General features: G+C 34.5%; 2 protein-coding genes across 5 annotated transcripts in view; one reads left to right on the top strand and one right to left on the bottom strand.

Annotated features, from left to right (window-relative positions):
* Positions 1-6,244, top strand: part of CPPED1 (calcineurin like phosphoesterase domain containing 1) — a 73,655-nt gene extending 67,411 nt beyond the window's left edge. For all 3 annotated transcript variants that reach the window (XR_014886832.1, XR_014886831.1, XR_014886830.1), the window contains one exon: positions 2,550-6,244. The gene's annotated coding sequence lies outside the window, so the exon portion shown is untranslated. The remainder of the gene's footprint in view (positions 1-2,549) is intronic.
* Positions 2,291-23,324, bottom strand: part of SNX29 (sorting nexin 29) — an 82,691-nt gene continuing 61,657 nt past the window's right edge. For both annotated transcript variants that reach the window (XM_085237649.1, XM_085237650.1), the window contains one exon: positions 2,291-7,318. In XM_085237649.1, coding sequence (XP_085093775.1) covers positions 7,189-7,318 — 130 coding nt within the window. In that variant the 3' untranslated portion in view covers positions 2,291-7,188. The remainder of the gene's footprint in view (positions 7,319-23,324) is intronic.

Genomic DNA, 23,324 nt, shown 5'->3' with positions numbered 1-23,324 from the left:
CATGCAGAGAGGAAAACTTCGCCCATTCTGATTAAGTACAGCAGTTGGCAACAGATATTATTTGTTAATTACTGACATATCCAGAGGGCCCTATGGCTTGACAGAATGCTTAAAAGATACATTATTTACTTTGTTGCATCTCATCATGGAACATAGGGTGGCAGGTTGATGTAGTACTGTTGTTTTTTTTAATATATTCCTACACTGAATTCCTGACTCCTTTTTCTTTTGCTCCTTGATGCGTCAGTAAGTGTGCTTTCTTTTGTTTTCCCTTTTTTTCTGATATGCAATTATCAGATGCATCATTTGCCAATTCATACTTTAACTCTTAAAAAAATATCAGCCAGATGGCTTCTTTAACTGCTAATCACGTCTAATATATTGTTTGAAATTAAAGCATCACTGCAACTTATCAACTGCTTGAAGCTACATGTACCACTGGATGCACAAAACTCTGTTTTGTCAAAAGCCTACTGGAGAACTTGAGCTCTGAGTGAATAGCTAAAAATGTATGCTGCACAGTATTAACGTGTATCTAACGCTTACATCTGAAAAACACTCCTTCAAATAGTTCAGCAGTTTAAAGAGTATGGTACAAAGAACACAAAGATTTTTTTGTGTCACAGTTATCTCTACACCTATCTGTGTCCGTGACAGTGGAATAGCAGGCTCACCGGCCCAAAAAGGGGAAGAGGGAAAGAACAAGAAAAAAAAAAAAACAGCAGCAACAAGCAGATTGAGAAACATTAATTTACTAATCATAATAGCAGAAACACAAGTTAATTGGGTTTGGAGCTAATAAATGAAATTAAATGAGACTTTCTGAAAACTTCTGAAAGTTCTTACTCTGATCCATCAGGGAGCAAAGAGAGAAACGGAAACAGAACAGCAATGTTTTTTGGGAGCTGTAGTGCATTTCTTCTGAGACTCCCAGTGCACTACATGATGTGATGATGTGGAATATTGATAACAAAAATCATAAAATCACAACAGTCTGGGGTCTTATAGTCAAGAAACAGACTTGCTTGAGTACATCAGTGGTGACAAGATTCATATTTCTGAAAATACATGAGGTGTTATTAACTTTTAACTTACATAACACATGAAATTGGGAACCTTAATATTCATAAACTAGTTTCCTACTAGAAACTGAAATGTTGAAACTGTCACTGAACTTCACACACACACACCAAAGACTTAATTCACAGATGAATTAGCTCTTGGAAAAAGCTCTTGGAAAAATACAAAAGCAGATTTTATATGTGTATATACACAGACACATATATAAATACAGATTAGTATTACCATCTTTAACTCTTTTCTTTCTGAGTTACCCCAACCATTAAGTATTTTTTACAAAAAGCTCTATAATATGAAAGTGAAATCTTACCATACAAATAATTCCCAGTGAAAGGCCTTGGATTTGACAGCTCTGGTATATATGCAGGTTGGAATTATTATAAAGTAGCTGATCTTATGCAAAGTTGATGACCTGGAACTCAGACATTGAGAAAAACATTTATTGTGTACTGAATGTGTGCACCAGAAGTAAAATGAATTATGAAAATATTTTTATTTAAATAACGTAATAGTGACAGTCAGCTGAAGCACTATTTATCTGGCTCTTACAAAGATACCCTACCAAAGATTTTAAAAGATTTCGATGTCAAAACATCACTTTGGAGTTTTGTCTTTTTTTTTCCCTTTTTTTTTTCCTTTTTTTTTTTTTTTTTTTTGAGTGCAACTAATTAGATTTCCATGTAGCAATTGTGTCTTGAATTTTTTTAATTGAATTAATCAGCAAACTGTCCTGTAAGTACAAGAATCAACTAACAATATGTCGTTTTTTTAAAATTACAGCTTTGTTTGTTAGGTGGAAATTGATTAAATGCACACCACAACTGTAATTTAAAACTATCCTTTACAGGAATAGGAAGCATCCAAATCCAGCAGCTTGTTTTCATGTGACATGGAAGCATCTGACATTGTGAACTGCCAAATGCATCATTTCTCAATAAAATAAAGAGCAGAGGAATAGAATCAGAATAATTTGAGTTAGAAGAGACATTTAAAAGTCATCTAGTCCAGCTCCCCTGCAATTAACAGGGACATCTACAGGCACCCCCTGCTCTGCCAAAAAATACTCCTTCTAATAAGGTGACATAAGACTTCAAAAAATTGAAGTCTAATGTCTATGTATATAACTCTAGAACCTCTGAGGAAAAAATGAACAAATCACAGAAGTGTTTACAAAACAGCTGAAAAGGCCAAATAAGATGTAAACATGCTCTGCTTCAAATGTGAAAGACATTTTTTATTTTCATCTTGATAAAGTAGCATATTTCAACCAAATTACAACAAAATTACCACAGAATATTAAAAAAATGCAAGAAAATATTTAGAAAATTATATATATATACACACATTTTCTTAAAAATTCTCTAATGTAAACATTAGCATAACAAGTGAAAATAGTATTACAGTTTATTAATACTTAGGTGACTGCTGTACATATATATGCTTTAGAATTAATACAATCCTTTTTACAGTTTAACAGGAACACCAAGATTTCTCCTCCAAATCAAAAGGGAAGTCAAGCTCCTTCACTGTCCTGCAGGTTTGGTCCCATACACAAGATATTTATCTCAGTTTTCAGGAAAAATGAAAATGCAGCCTTTCAGAATTTATACGTTCAATCAAATTTGCACTCCTGTAATTTTTAGTGTCCTAAATTGATGACACTCTGCTGAAGAGAACAATTGCTACAGTAACTTCTGTAATGACAACAGACATCAGCTTCAAAATCTTAAGTAAACTGATTCGTCCTACATGGCAGTGCAATATATTTGTTTAGATGGAACAAAGATATATATAATTTTAAAGTCCTGATATTTGCAACAATTTGAAAATTTGGAAAATTCATTCCTCTCTAAACATTTCAGTGGTGTTTTCTAGTATAAATTCATGCAATTATTAAACAAAAGCTTGCCATTATCATTAATTAGACGTATCCTCTTACTTTTAAAAAGAGATATTATAAATAACTGATGTTAGCTATAATTGGACAATAAAAGTAGAGTTAGTACAGAGTAAGGTATCTGCAAGAAATAAATGAAATGTACAACATCGGAGCAAGTTTTTCATCTTCCATTCAATATGTGAAATAGAAAGCAAGTTAACTGATATTTGTATAATTTGTATATGTAATTTCATATGTTAAAATGATTCTTTCAATACATAATACTAAGAAACTATTAAAAGGGCTAAATATTCCATCAAATTAGTATTCAAGGTAGTAATACAACACATTGACTGAAATATCCTAACATACAGAAAAGGAGAAAAAACCTTTATTTCTTGAGTTTCTATTCTTTTTAAGCAAGTGCTCCACAGATTTCTTTTGGGAATTATAAGCAGATAACTGTATTTCTATCCACAGGTATAGATTATCTGTCCTCAGAATTACTAGGCACTGGATGAAAAACATTTTGATGTCACAGGTGTTGTGGAGTGTGAGGGCTATACCTTTGGCATGAAACTTACTGCAGAACTGGGATCCTTGTCCACTTTGAAACAAAGAGAACGACATCCATATCTTAAAGTATTAATAACTGATTCTGTTAACAAAACATCATCTTCTTAAATCATTAATATATCCTGATGAACAGTATCGTTGGTTCACTTGGAGCTCACCGAGTCTTATTACTAGCTTGCTGCTCTGAGTCACTCAACTCCATTTGTTAGCAGGTTCCCATGAATTAACAACTACCATGCTGACGTAGACATGCCAATATACACATTGTTTTATAAAATAAAACATTTTCTAACAAAAAATACACCTTAGCACAATTAGGTCACAATTTTGAGCCAATGGTCTTTAATACCTTATGTCCTTTAAGTACTTGTATTAAGTATTCAGTCACGATGGCTTATAACTTCAAGCAGATTCTGTAAGATAGTACAATTTGATTTCAACTACCACATCAACAATGTATTTCAACAAAAAGTTGGCTTTGAGATAATTAATCTTTTTAAGAATATGTGACTTAATGAATGTATCAATGTAATACTTTATAACTGTACCAATATCTTGCCTCATTTAAACCTTGGAAATTTTTTTTTATTATTGAAAAACTTGATTTGATGGAAAAAGCAAGGTCAGTATACTGTGTTCTCTACCCTGAGTGACAGAATCTCTAAATAAATGAAATTCTGAAAAAACAGGGTCAGTATTTAAGGGATTAATACTGATCGACAATCGCATTTGCAAAAGATCCAAGTCTTGTCTACCCTGATTTTCTTAGAAAATTGTTCCTTTTGTGACAGGAGAGCAGCATTAAAAAGTAATGCCATTTTATTTTGAATAGACTCTAAAGGTTGCAGATGAGCAGCCCTACTAACCTAATATATCTAAAGATAAAATAAGAGTGAAATGGAAATGAATTGGAGTGAATTCAAATTTCTAAACGCCACACTGTAGCTAAAGCTTGAAGGAACAACTGCTGGGATCAGACTGGCCTGAGTCCTCTATTGTGTGTTCACAGAGATGCTCAGAGCAGCCAGAAAAACCTGGTTGAACCCAAAACTCACTGTGCAGCAGCCAGACTAGATCTAAGGATTTAAGAGCACTCAGTTATTATAAAAATATGAGACTTGTAAAAAAAAAAATGGTAACTATATGCTACAGAAATGACAATTACACAGATGGAATTAGGTGACAAAAGAAACTGGTACAATCACCCAGTTGATAGAATCTTTGCTGCAGTTGCAGCTATTTTACATGAACAATATATTGGAATTCTTAATACCAGCAAGTCATTCTTTGTTAACTGTCATTCCTGATTTTGATGAATAAACAAGAAAATGGGATCTGTGACAGAGAGTTGTAATTTTATAAAAGAGCATCTTAGAATGTTCTGAGGTGCTAAAAATTTGGGCATTCATGTTCTCAGGTATCTTTTCACAGTCACGCAAGTACTGCCTTCCCAAAGCATCCAAGTGAGGTGGGAAATCTGACTTGTGAAAAAAGGCTTAATTAAATTATCTTCTGAGATCAGATAAGCCACAGATGAGTATTTAAGTGGATTAGTAATGAACCCACTGCACTACCTTATATCACAAACACTATTTGCAGGCTGTAATCTTAGCAGCAGATAATTCAGGTGAAGTTAATAAAGAACAAATTGTACACAAACAAGTTCAGAATTTTTGTGTAATCTACATACATTAAAAATTAAAAGAACTAGAACAGGAATGAAATAAATTTTAAGAGCCAAATGTAGATATAAGAAAAAAATTCCTCCTTAGTGACTAGAAAAAAAATTAAATTTGTATTGTGCAAAATGAGTTTTCTTACTATTTGCAACTTTCTGAACAAGAAGTCCTTGAATTTGTGAAAATTATTTCCTGAAAACAAAAACAGCTTCAAATGACAAACAGATACATTACAAAGGATTCCAAACCATACTTTCTTTCAGATTTGCTTGCAATTCATTATTAATGGATGTGTGTCATATTTCTACTAACGAAGTCTCTGTTTTCTTCAAAAGTGAATTTAGATTTGTTTCAGAGTGGGACCACCATTACAGCTGCTTTTCCTTCCAATGATGGCAAAGCTTACCCTGCCAGCATTGCATCAAACTCAAGAGTTTGGAGAGGTTTTGGCTGACTTGCTACTGGCTTTTCTTCTTTCTTCAGTAAATATTTCAGTTACACAAGACGCCAACAGTAATTCATATTTTAAAAAAAAAAAAAAAAAAAAAAAAAAAGCTATTTCCCAAGCTGCACTTTCAGATTTTATATTTTGATCCAGCCCCACAGACACTACTTGCTGTTTGTAAAGCATTGATGTAAAGAGTCTGTTATTAATCATCAACGTGACTTTTTTTTTTTTTTCCTGCAGGGTAACATTAGATTTCAGTATCTACTGATGTGAGAATAAAATTAATAGATACTAAAATGACAAGACACACAAATTTAAATTAACATTACTTAAAAACAAATCTTCAGAGAATAAGGATGTTCTTACACAAAGGAAAACCAGAATACAACTGACAAAATCTGGATGTACACTGCTTAAACTTAATGAAGAAAACAGTTAATACACAATTGACTGCCTATAACAGAGCAACTAATGGATACTGACCTGGATTCCAGTTAATCCTTGCCTGAACTTGCATCACTTGTAATAATTCTTGCCTTTTTTTTTTTTTTTTTTTTTTTTTTTTTTTTTTTTTTTAAGTTACTCTTACAGTATTACCATAGCAGAATACTGTTCAGTGACAGATGATTGGTAACAGGCTCTTTCATTACAGGTAATTCTTAATTACCACTATGTGAAGTGTTCTACAAATAAAGAGTATTAATTCCAAACTCACAGTTAATGATGAGAGACTGCTCTGTAGCAACAGTGACAAGCTAATAACAAGGTATAACCCAAGACTTGAAAACACTATTTTGTACCATGCTGATTTTGTGGTGGTTTGCAGGAATTAAAAATATTGCATTCAGCCTTAAATCAAGACTGAAATTTCACTAAAAAAATTCTCTGATTTTAAAGAATTACTTGCCACAAATGAAATCTATTGAAAATACTAAACTAGAAACATAGAAAAGCTGTTTTTCCACGTCTACCATTTTTCCCTTGTCATCTACTTTGTCAAGTTTTTAAAAAACCCAATAATAATTTACAAAAAAAAAAATCACCACAAAACAGTCTTCCCAGTCTTCCTATTTACAAAAGGTTATAAATTAGTGAGGTCATTTTAGGCATGTTTTACTGACTTAAGTAGTGATAAATATAGCTGTTCTTTCAAGGAAAATTGTCATGACATAATACTCACGTCTGAACCAGAAAAATGAACATGTGCAAAGGAAGACAACAACACAAACAAGGAATTTGCTTGAACAGAACAAAGGAGAATATGTGCACTGAAGCTTCACAAAACAAAGGAAATGCTTACAAGTGTGGTGAGCCCTAGTGAGGAGCCCTCATTCTTTCTGAGAAAGTGATTACTGACTTCTAAAGAACTTCGTCAAGATATGACCCTTAGTAATGAATGTCTTTTTCAGGATTTAAGTTGATGCAGCTGTAGTCTCTTCAGGAGCTTAAATTATAAATACAAGCTAGGAAGGAATCACAGAGCAACTTAAAGTACATAGTACCAGCATTCAGAATTAGAAGAAGGGTCAAAGATCACCACTTTGAGGTTCCAGACTTCGTGGCTCTCTTTGATGGCTGCGAGACAGTTTTGGGAAGCGTGTAGTCACTCTCAAGCAACTGCTTTTGCTTACTGCTTCTCCAGAAGGTGGAATATCACTAGGAAGAAAATAAAGGCAGCGGTAACTTTTTTTTTAATAAGTTATACACAAATTGTTCTGTCATAATTTTGAACATGAAAAAAGCAGATGTTATGACTGCCTGGCACATGACTGAGAAGTACAGCACACATCTTCAGCTACACAGAACTGCATTCTTTCTACAGGTATCTCAACTTCAATTTACAAATGGGCTCTTTCAGTAATGAGAACTGGTAGAACTTCCAGTTCTTTATGGAAAGTTGCAAATTACAAGATAAAGCATTGAGCTGCAGTTTGGAAATGGTGGAATAAGCATTTTGAAGTGATAGAAGTACAAGCACAATAGACATAAGCTTGGATGATGCTCTACTTAACAATCCTCTAATTGTGGATGGATGTATCATTATGCGATGAAGTACATTAGCAATACATCCCTGTTGGGAATTCCTGCGTCTCTTCTGACCCACAACAGACTACAGCCTTACATGGACGAGCCTTTTTGAAAAGACTCTGAGAAGTACATTAAGCTCAAGAACAAACAGCAACATAAAATTCAAGCTTACCTAGGTGATATTCAGAGGCTATACGCTCCTCGGAAAACTACAGTATAAAGGGATAGCATTGTTCTTTTGCCATTCTCTTAGAGGACTTCAGATGGTTTTTAGTTACGCTGCTTACATACAGACTAATATATAAATTTTGCATTTTGTAATTCATCTAGGTCGTAAAATTACACAGCATACAAAGTCAAGTTTATTTTTATTTTTTTTTTAATTAAAAAAAATTAAATTACTTATTTTCAGAGTGAGTTAATAAGTCCAGAAAGGAGGAACTACTCTTCTGCAGTTCTTGCCATTTTAAATAAATACAGATCTTTTAGAAAAGATTACCCTGTGTTTCCTTTTCCTGCAGTGACTGTCCTCACAGTCAAGACAACCCTCAAAAAGCCATAGGCACGTGCAGGCTCCACTATTCTGTACACCCTCATGGGAGAGATCATAGCAAGGCAAAAGACATTAACAAGGCCGAGGGTCATGTGCAAGAAGCAGAAAACTTCCATGAGATAAAGTAGCTCTATCATTGGTAGCAATTAGCTTTGGAACTACAATGCACACATTTGATGTTATTTACCTTAGTAATAACAACAATGTAATTCAGTACGGAAAAAAAATTGTCCAATTTAGATGATAACTTTAACAGGAAAAAAAAGGATTTGTAACAGTAGTATATTTCACTTGTCTAACTTTCCTTGCAGAATAGCCTGAAGTAATAGTTAAAATAGCAAGTTAGATGATTTTTCTGAATTAAAATTCACTATGTTCATGAAACAGAGTCTTCCTAGGCAACCAGGAAGTCATTTACATAAAAAAAGCATGAAGTAACTGAGGCATATATCCTCCTTTAATAACAAGACTAACAATCTAGATCTTTAATTCTATATTTTCTTTTCAACAAAATCAAATCTCTAAAAATTTAGCATATGTTACTAATTTTTAGTTGCCAAGGATAATAGGACTTCCAACCCCATGGTCCTGTGATACAGTATTTTGAAACTCAACACTACTTTCTAATTTGCTACAGAGAACTCTGATCATGTGAATTCAATTTCAGCTGTGCTCATTAACATTCTTTTAGTACATGAGTGTTATTGTTCATTGCTTTTATATTGTTTATAAAATTACTGCCACGCAGTGTTTATTCTCTAGTGTTTGTAGTACAGCATGGGTAGTAGTTTCAGAGGGTTGGAGTTTTTTTTGTTGTTTAACGTACAGATTTCATAACATGTAGATATAGCAGTTCTTAAATAATCAAGGATACAACTGAATAATTTTTTTTTGCCTGGTTGGGCTTTTCTCAAACTAAATTAGGTTAATTTATCAACAAGACACTGCCAACAGTGCATTAGCTTTGCAAGGCCAACAGAAGCTACTTTATGGCTGTACGGCAGTTTTACTGCAGAAGAAAGCACAGTGTTATGTGCAATTACTGGAACTTGGTGATGTACTTTTCTGAATGAACATTTTAATACTGAAGCTCCTCCTGCTGGCACGTCCACAGAATTACATTAATGCCAGCCCAATAGAAAATCACTTTTCCCTTCTGGAGAAAAAAATACCATTAAAATGAAAAGTGAAAAAGTGCAAAATAAGTTCCTCTAAAAGGATGAGATATTCATTTATACCAGTCTGTCCTGACAGGAATAGCTGAGATAATAACGTTCTTAGGATGAACACTGATGTGTGTAAAATAAAACAACTGCAAGTAATTCTTGCAATTAAATGACACTACTTCCAAACTAGATTTATCAAATAGAGAATTACACCTGATTTATCTTAAATGTATAAGCAATTTTTTTTTTTTTTTTCTTATCATCACAGTGGAAATTCTAAGACAAATCATTATGTCATGTAGATTTAAATAAAGCAGTTTATAACCAAGGAATAAGATCTTGATGCGTCCAACACAGAAAGACAAACAGAAGCTTAAAATGAATTTCAGCTGTTGTTGACCTGAAAAATTCGCAAGGAAACAGAGGTTGGATAGTGAAAAAAAGTTTTGGAGTATTAAAAAAAAAAAGTCATACATTAGTAAATATACATCTTAAGCCCCTTCTCTTCCACACTACTCCAAAAACTAATGCAAGAACTTGCCATCCAATTGTTGCTTATTTCAGCTCTAGCTTTTTACTTTGAAATTAAGATGCTGAATTTCAAATAAACCAGCAAGTTTAACTACTAAATTTGGGAAAAGAATGAACAACCACCCCCCAGAAACCATGGCAATAAACTAGGAAGTAAGGACTACTCTCCCATTTCTGTCCGATGTTAATGGATTTAACAAACTTTCTAGCCACCAGGTCAAACAGCCAAGTCTCTGGCACTACATGAGACACCTTTTCAAACCAATGGACAGATATTCTGTGAGCTCTTGGGCAGAAGTATGAGCACATTAAAATGATCCTGCCATTACTTTTGGCAAATACAAATGAAGATGAAATACTTGTTTTGAATTTATTTTTGCCAATCTGCATTTGGAATTGAGGAAGGAATAAGCGTACCTGCATGCAATTCTTTTTGTTCTGTTTACCTTCTTAACCACTGAAGTCCTAACAGGGTTTAATGCTGTAGACTGATTTTGGCAGTCATGCCAGAACCTGTTTGCCATGCATGAACCTGTTCAGCCATAGAATACTCAAGTACTAAAGGCTCAAGTTCTCTGCATTCTGACCTCGTCTCAGTCTGAAGAAAAAATGCGACCAGCTGAGAATCAATTCCTTCTTCCCACCATTTAGAATTTAAGCATTCCTTATTGATCTGCCTCGCATCTGTTTGGATACCAATCCTGTTGCATTGATTTTGTCTAGGTGTCAAGTTCTGCCTGAGGTGCATCTATAGAAAATAGCTTAAAATTACTGTCTTTTTAATCAGCTTTACTTTTTTCAGACCTTTCATTAATGTCTTAATTCTACATGTATCAAAATGTAAACCCAGCTGTGTTTTTATTTACATACACAGCACATGAAACAGCAGTATTCTCTTAGATGGCACCTCAAGCACTTACAGAAAGAAATGTATTTTCCATCTCATTTTCAACTCTTCTGAATAATGGTAGAGAGAGAAGTTTCTTATAAAAATAAAGTAACATGCATGAAATTGGAGTTACTTTTGTACCAGTCTGAGATCAGAAGAGTCTAGTAGTAATGAGCACAGCCTGGGAGCACAGTAAAGCTCAGGATCAAGCTGCTTATCTCACATAGAAATACATCTTCGGAAACAGTAACAATTGTAGCAGTGTTTAACGCACCTCATGAAGAATGGCATTAACAGGCAGATAAATCACATAACTTTCTGTTGACAGTTTCTTGTGGGAGTCATGTTTCTGTGCCGATACTATATTAAGGACATTCTTATTAATCAAACAAGAAATAATTCTCATCTGCCAGTACAACATATCTCAGCACCTTCTGCCAATTACAATCAGCTGTAACATCTGTTCAGTGACTAAGATTGTGACTTCAAATAATTTTGTATACTTTAGTAACACCTGCTAATCTAGTTAATACTTTTTTCCAGTTGTTGTAGCATAAATCAAATTGGAGACACGTTTTTGTCATCATTCCCAACTTTGCAGAAATTAAATTTAACTATTAATGAGAAACAGTGATCTACACTTATTAATATAAAAGGTTGCATTTGGAAGTTTAAATAGTCAGCTACTATCAGAACATGGGTAAAATTATTCCCCTACATTACAACTGGATAGTGAAACTTCTGAAGATACTACTACAACAAAGATGTCAGCTTAAATACTGAACAACAGCTCCCTTAAAGATTAGGTCTGGATTGACCAAGAAATTAAAAACATCATTTCTAGAATTAGAAAGGAGTAAGATGGAGAATTTTATCTTGGAGCAGTTTCATTTTGCAAGCAGCAGAAGGAAAAACTTGTTGTAAGACAGCTATACAGCACATGCCTATGGTTCCTCTTGGCAATGTTACTGTACATGCCCAAAGAGCAACAGGCTATGCTGATACAATGAGAAAACTATTTACGCTCTAGATAGGTGATATAACAACTTGACTGCAGTAACAAAATCTCCTAATGAAGCGTTTCTTCCTTTTAGACATACAGCTGCCTCTGTGCCTTGAGAAATGTGGGCCCAGGAATTTGTTGGCATCATGGAATCACCAAGGTTAGAAAAGACCTACAAGATCATCCAGTCTAACCATCCACCAATCACCAGTAGTTCAGTAATCCCTGTCCCTCAACACAATGTCTGAACATTCCTTGAACACCTTAGTGACTCCAACGCTTCCTGGGCAGTCCATTCCAGCACCTGACCACTCTTTCAGAAAAGTAGTATTTCCTAACACAGCCTGAATCTCCCCTGGTGCAACTTGAGGCCATTCCCTCTTATCCTGCCACTAGTTAGACAATAGAAGAGGCTGACCCCAAGCTCACTACAGGTAGCTATGGAGAGTGATAAGGTCACCCAAGCCTTCTCTTCTCCAGAAGGAATAATCTCAGCTCCCTCACATAAGGTCAGTGCTCCAGATGCTTCACCAGCTTCACTGCCCTTCTCTGGACACGCTACAGGACTTTGATATCTTACTTGCAGTGACAGACTGAAAACTGAATGCAGTACTCGAGGTGTGGACTCACCAGTCCTTAGGATTTAGATATATTTGAGTCAGCTGTAGAAGTGAAAATAGATAAAATATTCACTCTGCCTGACAATGTAAACCAGTCCCATTTAATTTTCCTTTGGTCATGCCTAGCTATTCTCAACACCTAGTGCTTTGGGATTTGTTTTCTTAATCTTCAGAAGTCTTCTACTGAAAGACTTTAAAAGAAGTAAGGCATTCAGAGTGGTTCAGTATATTTATGACTTACCCAAAAACTGTATTAAGACTAATAAATTAAGTCTCTTATAAAGAATTTATGAGTTCCTACAGCTTCGAATCAAATTCTAGAAAAGAGATTTGAGACATGGATTAATAAGAAAGAGATTCTTCTGCTCATTATGCAGTTGCAAAATTAAGAATTTTATGCAAGCTGTTTATGAGGGACAGATTTCTAACGTTTTCTACAGGGAACAGTAATCTCTGCAGACCCACACATTAGTGGTTCTTTTCCTCCATACATCAAGAACTTTACCAAACACTTAAGTGCGACTGCATTATACTTAAATCTGAAAATAAATTTTCACAGAGCCCTAGCATAATCAATTGCTGAGGCACTGTGTCATTAATTACATGCAGATCTGAAGAAAAATTACTCCGGTTTGCTTCTGGAGACAGTGACGTCAGCCATATTCAAACAAATCTCTCCAGTAATTTTTGAATAACAAGGTTATTTTAGCAGGAGCAAATTGAAGAAACCCATTTCACTATAGAAGAGATCTGCATGAGGACTTGGAAATCTGCAGCTACTCTGACTACATAACTATAGACAAGAATAGCCTGACATTATACTCAGGCCAAGCAGTCTAGTCATGCTGTCCCTAGTAAAGGGCCATACTGAAAAGGTACATGGAACAAGCATGCTGCAGATGAACTCTTTTTATGAAGTTATTTGTGTTATTTCTGCATAGCCCTCAATAGTTCAGGACATTTTGCATTTTTGAAGTGATCTGTATCTAATTTTGGTCTAATTCATACCTACAAAGAAAGTACTTGGATGCTTCTGAAGCACTCCCAAGAATATGCTTAAAAAATTAGCAACAAATACTTTCATTATTGATATTTCAATGAGGACAAGTGATATGACGGGTAAGTATAGACAAGCATATACGCAAATGGACAGTAATTACAAGAAGTTGTTCTAGAATTCTTCTGCTAACCATTCATGGATTCTGCTATCATCACAGCAGTGCAAAATACAATAAAATATATCATAAAAATAGCATCTGAAGCACAACAAAATTCAGCGGGCCCTGTTTAGAGCTGGGAGATTAACAAAGCCAAGAAAAAAAGATTACCACATCATGTTTTGAAATTCCACTGGTGGCCTGTGGCTAATTCATGCTGTTTTTGCATAAAGGACGGCTGAAATATTTTTCAATATGACTTCAAAATGAGGAAAAGAAATGCTTAACTTTTCAGAAGGAGGTGGGATATTTAAGCATAAACAAACTAGTTATGGCCTGGATTAAAGCCAAATACATATGCAAGTACAAGGACATCTCCCTCATGAAGATTATTTGCCTTCTCTATTTGAATGGATGCATACATTTTTCCATTACAGTTAGTGCTGCACAGAAAGGAGAATGAATAAGCAATGGAAGACTGCAACGTAAGACGTATAAACAGGTTTTTCTAAACCACATTTTCTCAAGTATTCACTACTCCTTCCTGTGCAAAGAGAAAGGAATAAAGCTTATACTTCCATCTCTCAGCAAATTCTCTTCAAAATATTTTCATCTTTGAAACAGTAATTAAACAATCTTGGGTTTTATACCCCTTACAGAATACTTTGTTTTCTTGAAATACTTCAAATCTTACAATTAGATGAAGAGGAAATTTTTTATTTTTATTTTTTTTTAAAGTCAAACCAGTTTTAAAAAAACCTGCTACTACAGTAATTATGTAAGTTTTTATATGTGGGTATATTTACACACAGGCTTTTTGATTTAAATAACAGCATCTTTTCAATACTTATTCACCCCTCTGCCTATCACACCCCAGCACATTCATCAACTGAGACGATAATATTTCAGGAGGTTTAACATTATAAGCTCATATTTGGTAGTTTGTAATATTTATGAGAATTGATTATATAAATGCACTATGCCAAAACTATATGTAAATGCCAATCTTTCAAAAAAATGTTTGCAAATGTCACAGAGAACCACCCAATATGAAAAGGCCCCTTTCCTTCATCTTAGAGTGACTGATTAGTTCTGCACAAGGTCCTGATCTTCTGGCTACGAAATACAAAGTGTCTGATGCTTCCTGTGCCTGCATATAAAAGCAGGCACAGGAAGCATCAGACTTCCTGTGCCTGCTTTTATAGGCACTGAAATAAAAGTGTGCACTGATTTGAACAAATTGTTTATTACTTTTCAGCATCACATACTTTGGAAAAATAACATCTCAATTCAACAGAACATCAGAAAAACAATCTGGTGATAAGCCAGTAGGTATCTAGGTGCTGAAGAGGGAAGGCAGATCTGACGCCCTACTGTAAGGGGATATAGATAACTTGTTAGGATATTTTACTCAGATTCTGGTTCCTCAAAAAATTCACTAAATTATATTTCCCAGTGAAGAGCCCTGCTTTTGAATATCAACTACACGCTTACTGGTGTCTGATTTCTTCTACTCCTTCACAGACAGTCTTGAAACAAAAGTGGATTTTCAGACGGTCTGTGCATTGTTGGCAAATACCAAGCTTCTCCGACGGAATTCAAGCTGCAAATAGCAAGACGCTTTCTTTAAGCATACACTCCAAACATAAACCAGAGCTGATGTTTGACCCTGGAGTTATCCGTTATGAATTCAATCAATTACTTTGTCTTTTTAGTCTTTTAGTTTGTACATCGTTGTTCTAGCTAATGGAATTATTTTTCTAAATGGGGACTTCTCATAGGCCTCCAGAATGACTTTTGCCTAGCTCTTGTCACTCAGGCCAGACCAGCGCTGTTTTAAGTGACACGTTCTGCCATGCAGACTGGTTAAAGTCAGTCAGAAACCTCCCAGTTCCTTTCAGTGCACAGAGATTAAGGAATAGAAATAACCCCGGCCTTTGTTAGAGCAGTAAGTCTTCAAAACCTTCCAGAGTACCTTCCAGAAGTGCATTATATGCAATTTCCAAACATATTAATTATAAGTGAGAGATTATCTGTGGTTTTTTTTTCCAGCTTCATTTAAAAATTTCTATTCATTCTGTGAATGTATATTTAAATAAGTGCTCCTCTCTTTAATTGTACATTTCAAATTCTAATTTAAAAAAAAAAAAAAATCACAAAAAGTGGCAAGAACTTCAAAATACATAATCCCATCTACTAAAAGCCCTCTACTATACTATATACCTAAAATCTGCTTGCAGCTGTATGAAGAATGTATCTCAGAAAATTTATCTTTCTTAAAATTTCGTGGGCTTTCCCCGTACTCTGCATTTCCAAAACAAAAACAACCAGATTTTGGAGCACCCAAGCTATTGCTGTACATGGTGGAATAATAGGTCATCAAAAGGGATTCCAGAGCTCTCATACCCACCTGCAGATGCACGTAGATTTCTGACTGACCAGATGGCTTCTTACAAAACAAGATATTTATATGATTAATTTCAAAAGCAATTCATGGTGGTACACTTATTTTCTGCAAGAGATCTGGGGATGGTTCCCTTTCACTATTAGTTTCCAAAATAAATCGCCTGAACTAGTTGTTACGCAGTCTTCACCTATGTGTGCTGATATTTGACTGTGAATATCTAAAGTTGGCAATTTTCTTAAAATAACCTCCATAAAGAGAACCTTAGCAAATAATTATAGATTAACTAGTTCAAGTGCAGAAGAAACATAAATACTACAAACTATATAGTAGAATTTTTAAGGGAATCTATGAAATGCACAATTCCATTATAGAAAACTTATATAGATTATATTATTTTATATATAGCCTTGTTTCACTTATATTACTGCTGGGCAATTAAATGGCCATCGATAGATCATGTTCGTAATTATCTGATACACAAGTCTGATTATCAGATGGTACTAACCAGGGGCCAATGTAACTTAGCAGGCAGGAAATTGTCCCAGGAAGGGGAAATTCTGTGAAAATAACATTATTCAGCTGGATCAGGGATACCTGAGAAACATAAACTTGCAGACTGACAAAGAAGTCATGTACTTGAAACAGTCTAGAATAATCACATAATGAATCACATACCAGTCTTACAACTTTGCATTCATTCTCTATAGAGATAATTCAGTACTGGGTTGCTGAGTAATTCCAAAAACATCTACTGAGAAAAAAAATTATCTTCACATCAGATAAAAGTTTTTGCTTAAAGACTGAGCAAAAACAACTTTTCATCTGTACTTGCTTATATTCCCAAGGTTTTAGCATGCCCTCAGCTACTCATTATTTGAGGAGTGCACAGAAAAATTAGCAACTCCTCTGGAAACATCAGTGGACAGGGAGGGCAACCAGGGAAAACAGCGTCAATCTTTTCTCATATATATATTAGAAAGGATTTTATATTAGGTATATTATTGGAGCATTTATTTATTTTAAGAATCCTACTCAAGTTACTACACCAGAAATTGTTTTGCAATATTGTATGAATAACTAAACAATCACAAAGACGTGCAAGTTTTGGCCATGAGTATTAGACTTAACTGCCTTTACAGATCCTGTACATCTGTTCGTGAACACACACACAAACAAAAAAGCTGGAACTTTGATTATTTGCATTTGAAGGAAAGAAATGTGTGGTAAGATTTCTTTGCTATTCAAAAAAAATAAGTTCTATGGGCTTATGAGAAGCATTTTTTTTTTTTTTTCAATCCTGCAAAGACTTCAATCTTTCGAATATAAAGTTTCAAATATCATTATTTGACAACCATTCTATGATTCTACAACAATTAGCAATCAGAGGTAGTCTAGGAAGTTAAGAGAAAGTAGTCTTCAGCGTATTGCATTGTATTTTTACTGTTTTCATGGTTATATTTTGCAACTCTTATCATTCTATATGTAAATGAAATCTGTTTATTTTATCTCGAGTTTATATTTGGAGATAAACACAAATTACAAACAGCATATTAACCTACTCTAGAGCCTGCTGAACAGTGAATATACCTAATTTATCAAAGGGGGATTAGTAAATTGAGTTGACAGGTGGACTCTAAAGCTTTGGGCAAGCCCAGCAAACTACACAACATGCACAAACTCAACAGTACACTCAGCTAAAAGACTAACAGATTGCCAGGATGAATCAGTGTTACAAATACAGTTAGAATCAAGCATATTAATGCATCTGGAAGAGCTGCTGGTTACCTTACCTAGGCAAGTGTTTTTTCCTGTGACTTTCCATGTAGTTCATACCTTAAGCTTGGAAAACAAGCACAGTAGCCTGATTCAGAAATATCTGTACTTTAAATCATAATAAAATTGTCATCTAGATTTAGTTTAGTGTGAACGTACCTGCACCCCACACATGAATATTTTATAAGCTTATATGTTCATTCACCACTGTATAACAGAGCTAACAGAACTTTTCCTACCAGTCACTCCTTCCTCACTCCACACAAGGGGTAGCACAAGGAGTGCTAGAATATTTGCTACATCAGACATCTGCATACCAAGATCCTGTGTGGAGTTGAATCTTTATTCCCAACCCCCTCTTCTCCCCCAGTTTATTTTCAAATGAAAGATGAAATACCTTCTACATTACAGACAGTAAAAATTCTCTGTCTATCCTAAGCCTCATATTTTGCTGTTATTTCACCTACACTGCCATTTCCAATAAAAAAGAGCAAATTGCCATTACTTACATGAAACGCCTTGTTCGCTATGCGCACGAAGGACAAGCAGAAAACATTTCATTCTTTCCTACTGTCCTCTTTTTTACTAACATACATTCTCTCCATTCATTCCTACCTGCTTCAAACTCTCTCACCTCCATTATTCTAACTCTACTCATTCATTCTCTATTACCCACCTTCTCCAGTTTTATTTTCTTTATTAATTCACATCAACAGCCACAACACCCTATTGCCCAATACTTCCCCAGCTATTTTGTTTGCTGGTAATTATTCTTGCTGCCTTCTCTCAATCAAACCCTTGTGCTCAGTTGATACTATCTAGCAGATTCAAACCTAAACCTATGCTGTCCGTAAGTCAATCTTTCCTACAGCTCCCCATCTAAATCAATTCACTCCAGCATTAAAAACCTACACATCAACTTATCTCTTTCAAATCAATTCATTTATCTAATTCATGTTTCAGTTTGCTCTAATTTCACATTTCCTTTACTGTAATACAGGCTTCAGTTCCCTGTTGACTCAAGTTTTCAACCATGTTGATCTCATTCAGAAAACCTGCTGAGTCTTTGATATCTTTTGTTCTATCATCCAAAATAAGTTTTGTGAAAGCTATTAGTTTAAGGCAATTTCAGTACTCGTCCACAGGCTGTAAACTCCACTTCAAAGTTCTTGCTAGAAAAGTCACTGCAGTTAACAGAACCACTTCTCTGTCTATGCACTGTTTTCAGATTAAACAAAATCCTAAATGCTGAGCTGTGCGCCCTAACATGCTATGAAATGACACCTGCTTGTGTTAAATTCGGCTTCTATATGTCATTATTTAATTATATTAAGCAGTGTTAATAGAAGCATATTGGTACACAATGCCTACAAGAAACATATATTAATTCTATGATATATAGAATAACTTATATCTAAGTATCTAATAGCAAGAAAAGCTATCAGATGACAGGAAGAACTGTATTTTATTCGCTCTTAATTTCACTTTGGAACATCATGCTACTTTATCAACACAGATAACGAAAAAAGTAACTTTGCAAACCTTAAGTCTGAACCAACTGAGAGGATACGGAACAGTCACTTACCATGTGGAAAAGCACAGCAGATTTGCAACAAACGCTACCAGACAAAGACCTGACTGACTTTTTCAACAACTATTCAAGTTTTGAGTTTCCAATACATTAGAGCCAGGATCAAAGTTCTATTTCACATAATCTGTGAAACCCCGGAAAATTCAGACTGTTAAAATTTCAATCTATTTGTGGAAGGTGTTGCCATGGACTTTTTTTTTTTTTTTAAAGACATCTGAGATATTTTTACTTCAACAATCATCAGTGCTTGGCAACACAGTTCTGCTGAAAGATAAATGCTGCATAATGTGTCTACATGGTTTTATGCGTAGATCAATCAATTAACATGGCAATAAATTAGCTTCATTACCACGTTTCAGGTATTAGGAGGCGCTTTACTAATTAAAATTCACATACTTAAGCAAATGCTAGTCCCACTTTCTTCAAGAAAATTATATACCTCTTTATCGAAGTACATGCTTACTGTTACAGAACATAACAGAGATTTGCTGAATAGATACTGAACTCAGTGCCAAGCTGATAACACAGGCTGTCACCTCAAAGGATGCAAACAAGTGAACATTTGCCCACTGGCAATAGTTTAGGACCTATGAGATGAACAGTCATTTATGCTATTAGAAGCCACATGTAGGTGCAACAGCTTTTACAGATATCCCATCATCAACTCATTTTTTGAAAAATTCATCTGTTCAAAATTGCATTTAAAATTTCCTTACATCCCACTGATATTGTTTGCAATGCTTCAGGGTTAGATCACACCGTTTGTGAATCTTTATATGTGAAGACATTAGCGCCTATGTATTCAAAGATCTTATTTAAAATACTATTCCGTAAATGTTTCTGTGAAGAGATTTAAGTTCATCCTTAAACAGTGCCTGTGTCTGCTGTAAAATAAACTATATCCTGTGGAGAGAGGCTATTGAATGAAATATTAACTGATAGGCAGGATATTTGGAAAGTAATTTTGAAAATGTGAATACAGACATTTCCACTGACAAAGCAACAAAGCCAACTAAGTGGCACTGTTCTTATTTGAATTATTTTTTCTATTATTTAAGAAAAAGCTCTAGAGAAACAATACACAGACGTTTGTTAACAGAATCTTTTTGTCATGTCAGGATACGAAGGAATATTTGAGAACCTGCTATAATTCATTGCTTCAATGAGAATTATGAAATCGACAAAAGAATCATACATACTCGTTTCATTCCAAGAATTTAAGATTTTTTTCTTTGTATCAGCAGAATACTGATCCGTGCATCACAGACAGAACCCATTAAATCAGGCTTCTGATTTAAATTCAGCGATTCTGAATTTCTTTTTGTGCAGTTCTCCATACCTAGAACTTTTGTTAATGCACAAAAAATGAGACCCGAGTTGTATTTATACACACGTAAAAATAGCCAGCACCGATTCTAAGAAAGCAAGTTCATTGTTTAGGTTTGAAGAATAAGAGGAAATTTGTTTTCCCTTCTGGTTCCTAACATAAGTGGCTGACAGATTGTAAATACACTGTTCTTGAAGCATCACCTTTCAAAGTAAAATAAAAAGATACAGTAATAAATAAACTCTTACAAAAGATAGATTTTTGTAAAAAGAGTAACATGATTGTTTTTACATTAGTACTGTATTATCTCATGGTTTATCATCTCACACAAAACAACGTCATTTTGGTTAAAATATGTAAATGATCCATAACAGTCCAACTAATGAACTGCTACAAACACGTTTTTCATCTATTCAAGCCAAAGCTTTAAATTAGTATTTTTAAAAGGAGTAGCCATTGTATTTCCTAATCTAATAGTCTCTGGTTTAAATTACTGTTCACTTTTACCTTACTTTAATACCCATTTTGTCAATATCTTTATGATCCCCTGAAATGCTAAGCTAACAATAACTACTAGAGCTACTCTGTGTACATTTGAAACCAAAAAACAATTTATTACAAGCCTTGTATCTTGAAATTGAACAGGTTGAGGAGGAAAATCTAGCCTTGACTAACATGTTACTCTGCTTTACTCTTATTTCTGTGGAATGAACAAAAGATAATATAGGAGCTTAAATAGTACCTGTTGAACTTCTATTCAGATATCAATCAATTTATTTTCCTGCTGCACCGGTAAAACAGCTGATTATTAAATGAAGTTGATGAGGAATTATCAGTTCACTACATCACAGAACTGTACAGAATCATCTTAAAATGAAATATAATGGGACAGGAAGAAAAATAATTTGAGTTAAAAATTCAATGGCAAATGCATTTTGAATTCGCCAGCATGAAAAACAATTTTAAGATGACTGAACAAAAAGCTATATATGGGTCCGTTAACTAGAAGCACATAAAATCATTTCCATCTTTACAGCCCTCAGTCCGATGCTATAAAATGAGTTCGTAAGAAGGTGAGATATTTGATTCTACAGACATCATTGTTCCATTTCTGACAACCTCAAGGCATCTCCTAAAATTGATGCTGGCTTCTTCAGATCCAGATAAAACTTAAAATACAAAAGCTACAAAATAAAACTTAGCATTCCTCCATTTACCTATGCATCTTTTAATAAATACAGCTTTCTTGAAATTAAGCTTAAACTTGTACATCTAAAACTCTTCCGCATAAGACCATGCAAGTGCACCATTTAAGTATGGACCCTTTCATTGAAATGTTTTCAATTTAAATGGTACTTGACTTTGCAAATCAACCTAACCACAGAGGCACAGAGCCTGTGTCATGGTTGTATGATTTTCTGTTATCAGTATTCCACATCATAACATCATGTAGAGCACTGTGAGTTAAAGAGATAATGCTCCAGTTCTGTGGATTGTTGATTTTTTTTCCAGGCACCTTTCACTGCTCCATTTCTGTTTCCTGTTCAGAGGGAAAGATAAAACTGCTCACAATTCACAAGGCAGCCCCTTCTGCTGCTCGTCTCTGCAGTGCATGCAGAGCCCCTAGCTGTCTCACCTTTAGCTTTAAGAGTAAGGCTTTTGACTTTGGATACTCTCCCCCTCATTTTATCTGATTTATTAGCTTCAATTCCAATTATATTGGATCATATTGTGTTATTGCACATTCTGATATCATATTTAGTAAATTAGTTTTCTCCGTTAGTTTGTTGCCACTGTTTTGTTTTGAGGCCCATCTCTCTGCCTTTTCTCACCTTTTCACCCTTCCTCCTCCCCCAGGGTGAGGGTCCATGGGTCCACATATGCCCCATTAGTCATGGAACAGGGCCAAACTGGCTCAGAAACCATTCACAGCCTGTACAGACTTGTGAAGAGCAAATTTACTACAATGCCTTACTATGAATAAATAGATTTAGCACACAGCATACAGAAAATCTATTAGCAAAACTTAATGTCACTTGCAAAAGCAAGTTTTCATCAATATCAGTTTTTAAAGTGCTCTACATAGTTCTTTACAGTATTTGTAAATCATATGTTTATAGCAAAACAAAGGTTTAACGAATGATATCCCAATGTGATTCATTATCAAAGGGTTTGCTTTCAGGTTATTAGCAGACAAGACTGTGTTAAATTATTTCTGGACACATTCAAAGTAACATCAGTGAAGTCAGAACATACATTAGCAGATTGCAAAGTTCATCTAGAAAGAATTCAAAAGCTTGACTTTTTAATTTGGTAAGTACACTCTAACAGTGATCCACCCTCATTCCTCAAAATAAAACTGAACACAAAACCCACAAAAGCAAATCAAAACACTGATTTTAAAGCCCAGAGAAAAAAACTGAAAACATTAACTCTTTGAAAAATCTGCATCAATGCATATTCTTCATGTTGAAAGATTTACACAGTGATTTTGTTCAAAACCACAAATTAAATAAAGTTAGCATATACGTCATATATTCCTTTAAGTACAACAGAAGCATTTATAATTTGAGCAGATGCTGTCTATCAGAAAAAACAAATAACAGTGTTTTGAAAA

The sequence above is a fragment of the Meleagris gallopavo genome, chromosome 16, assembly GCF_905368555.1.
Source record: "Meleagris gallopavo chromosome 16, MGAL_WU_HG_1.1, whole genome shotgun sequence".
In the NCBI taxonomy this organism is placed as follows: Eukaryota; Metazoa; Chordata; class Aves; order Galliformes; family Phasianidae; genus Meleagris; species Meleagris gallopavo.
This window is presented reverse-complemented; position numbering and strand designations above follow the sequence as displayed.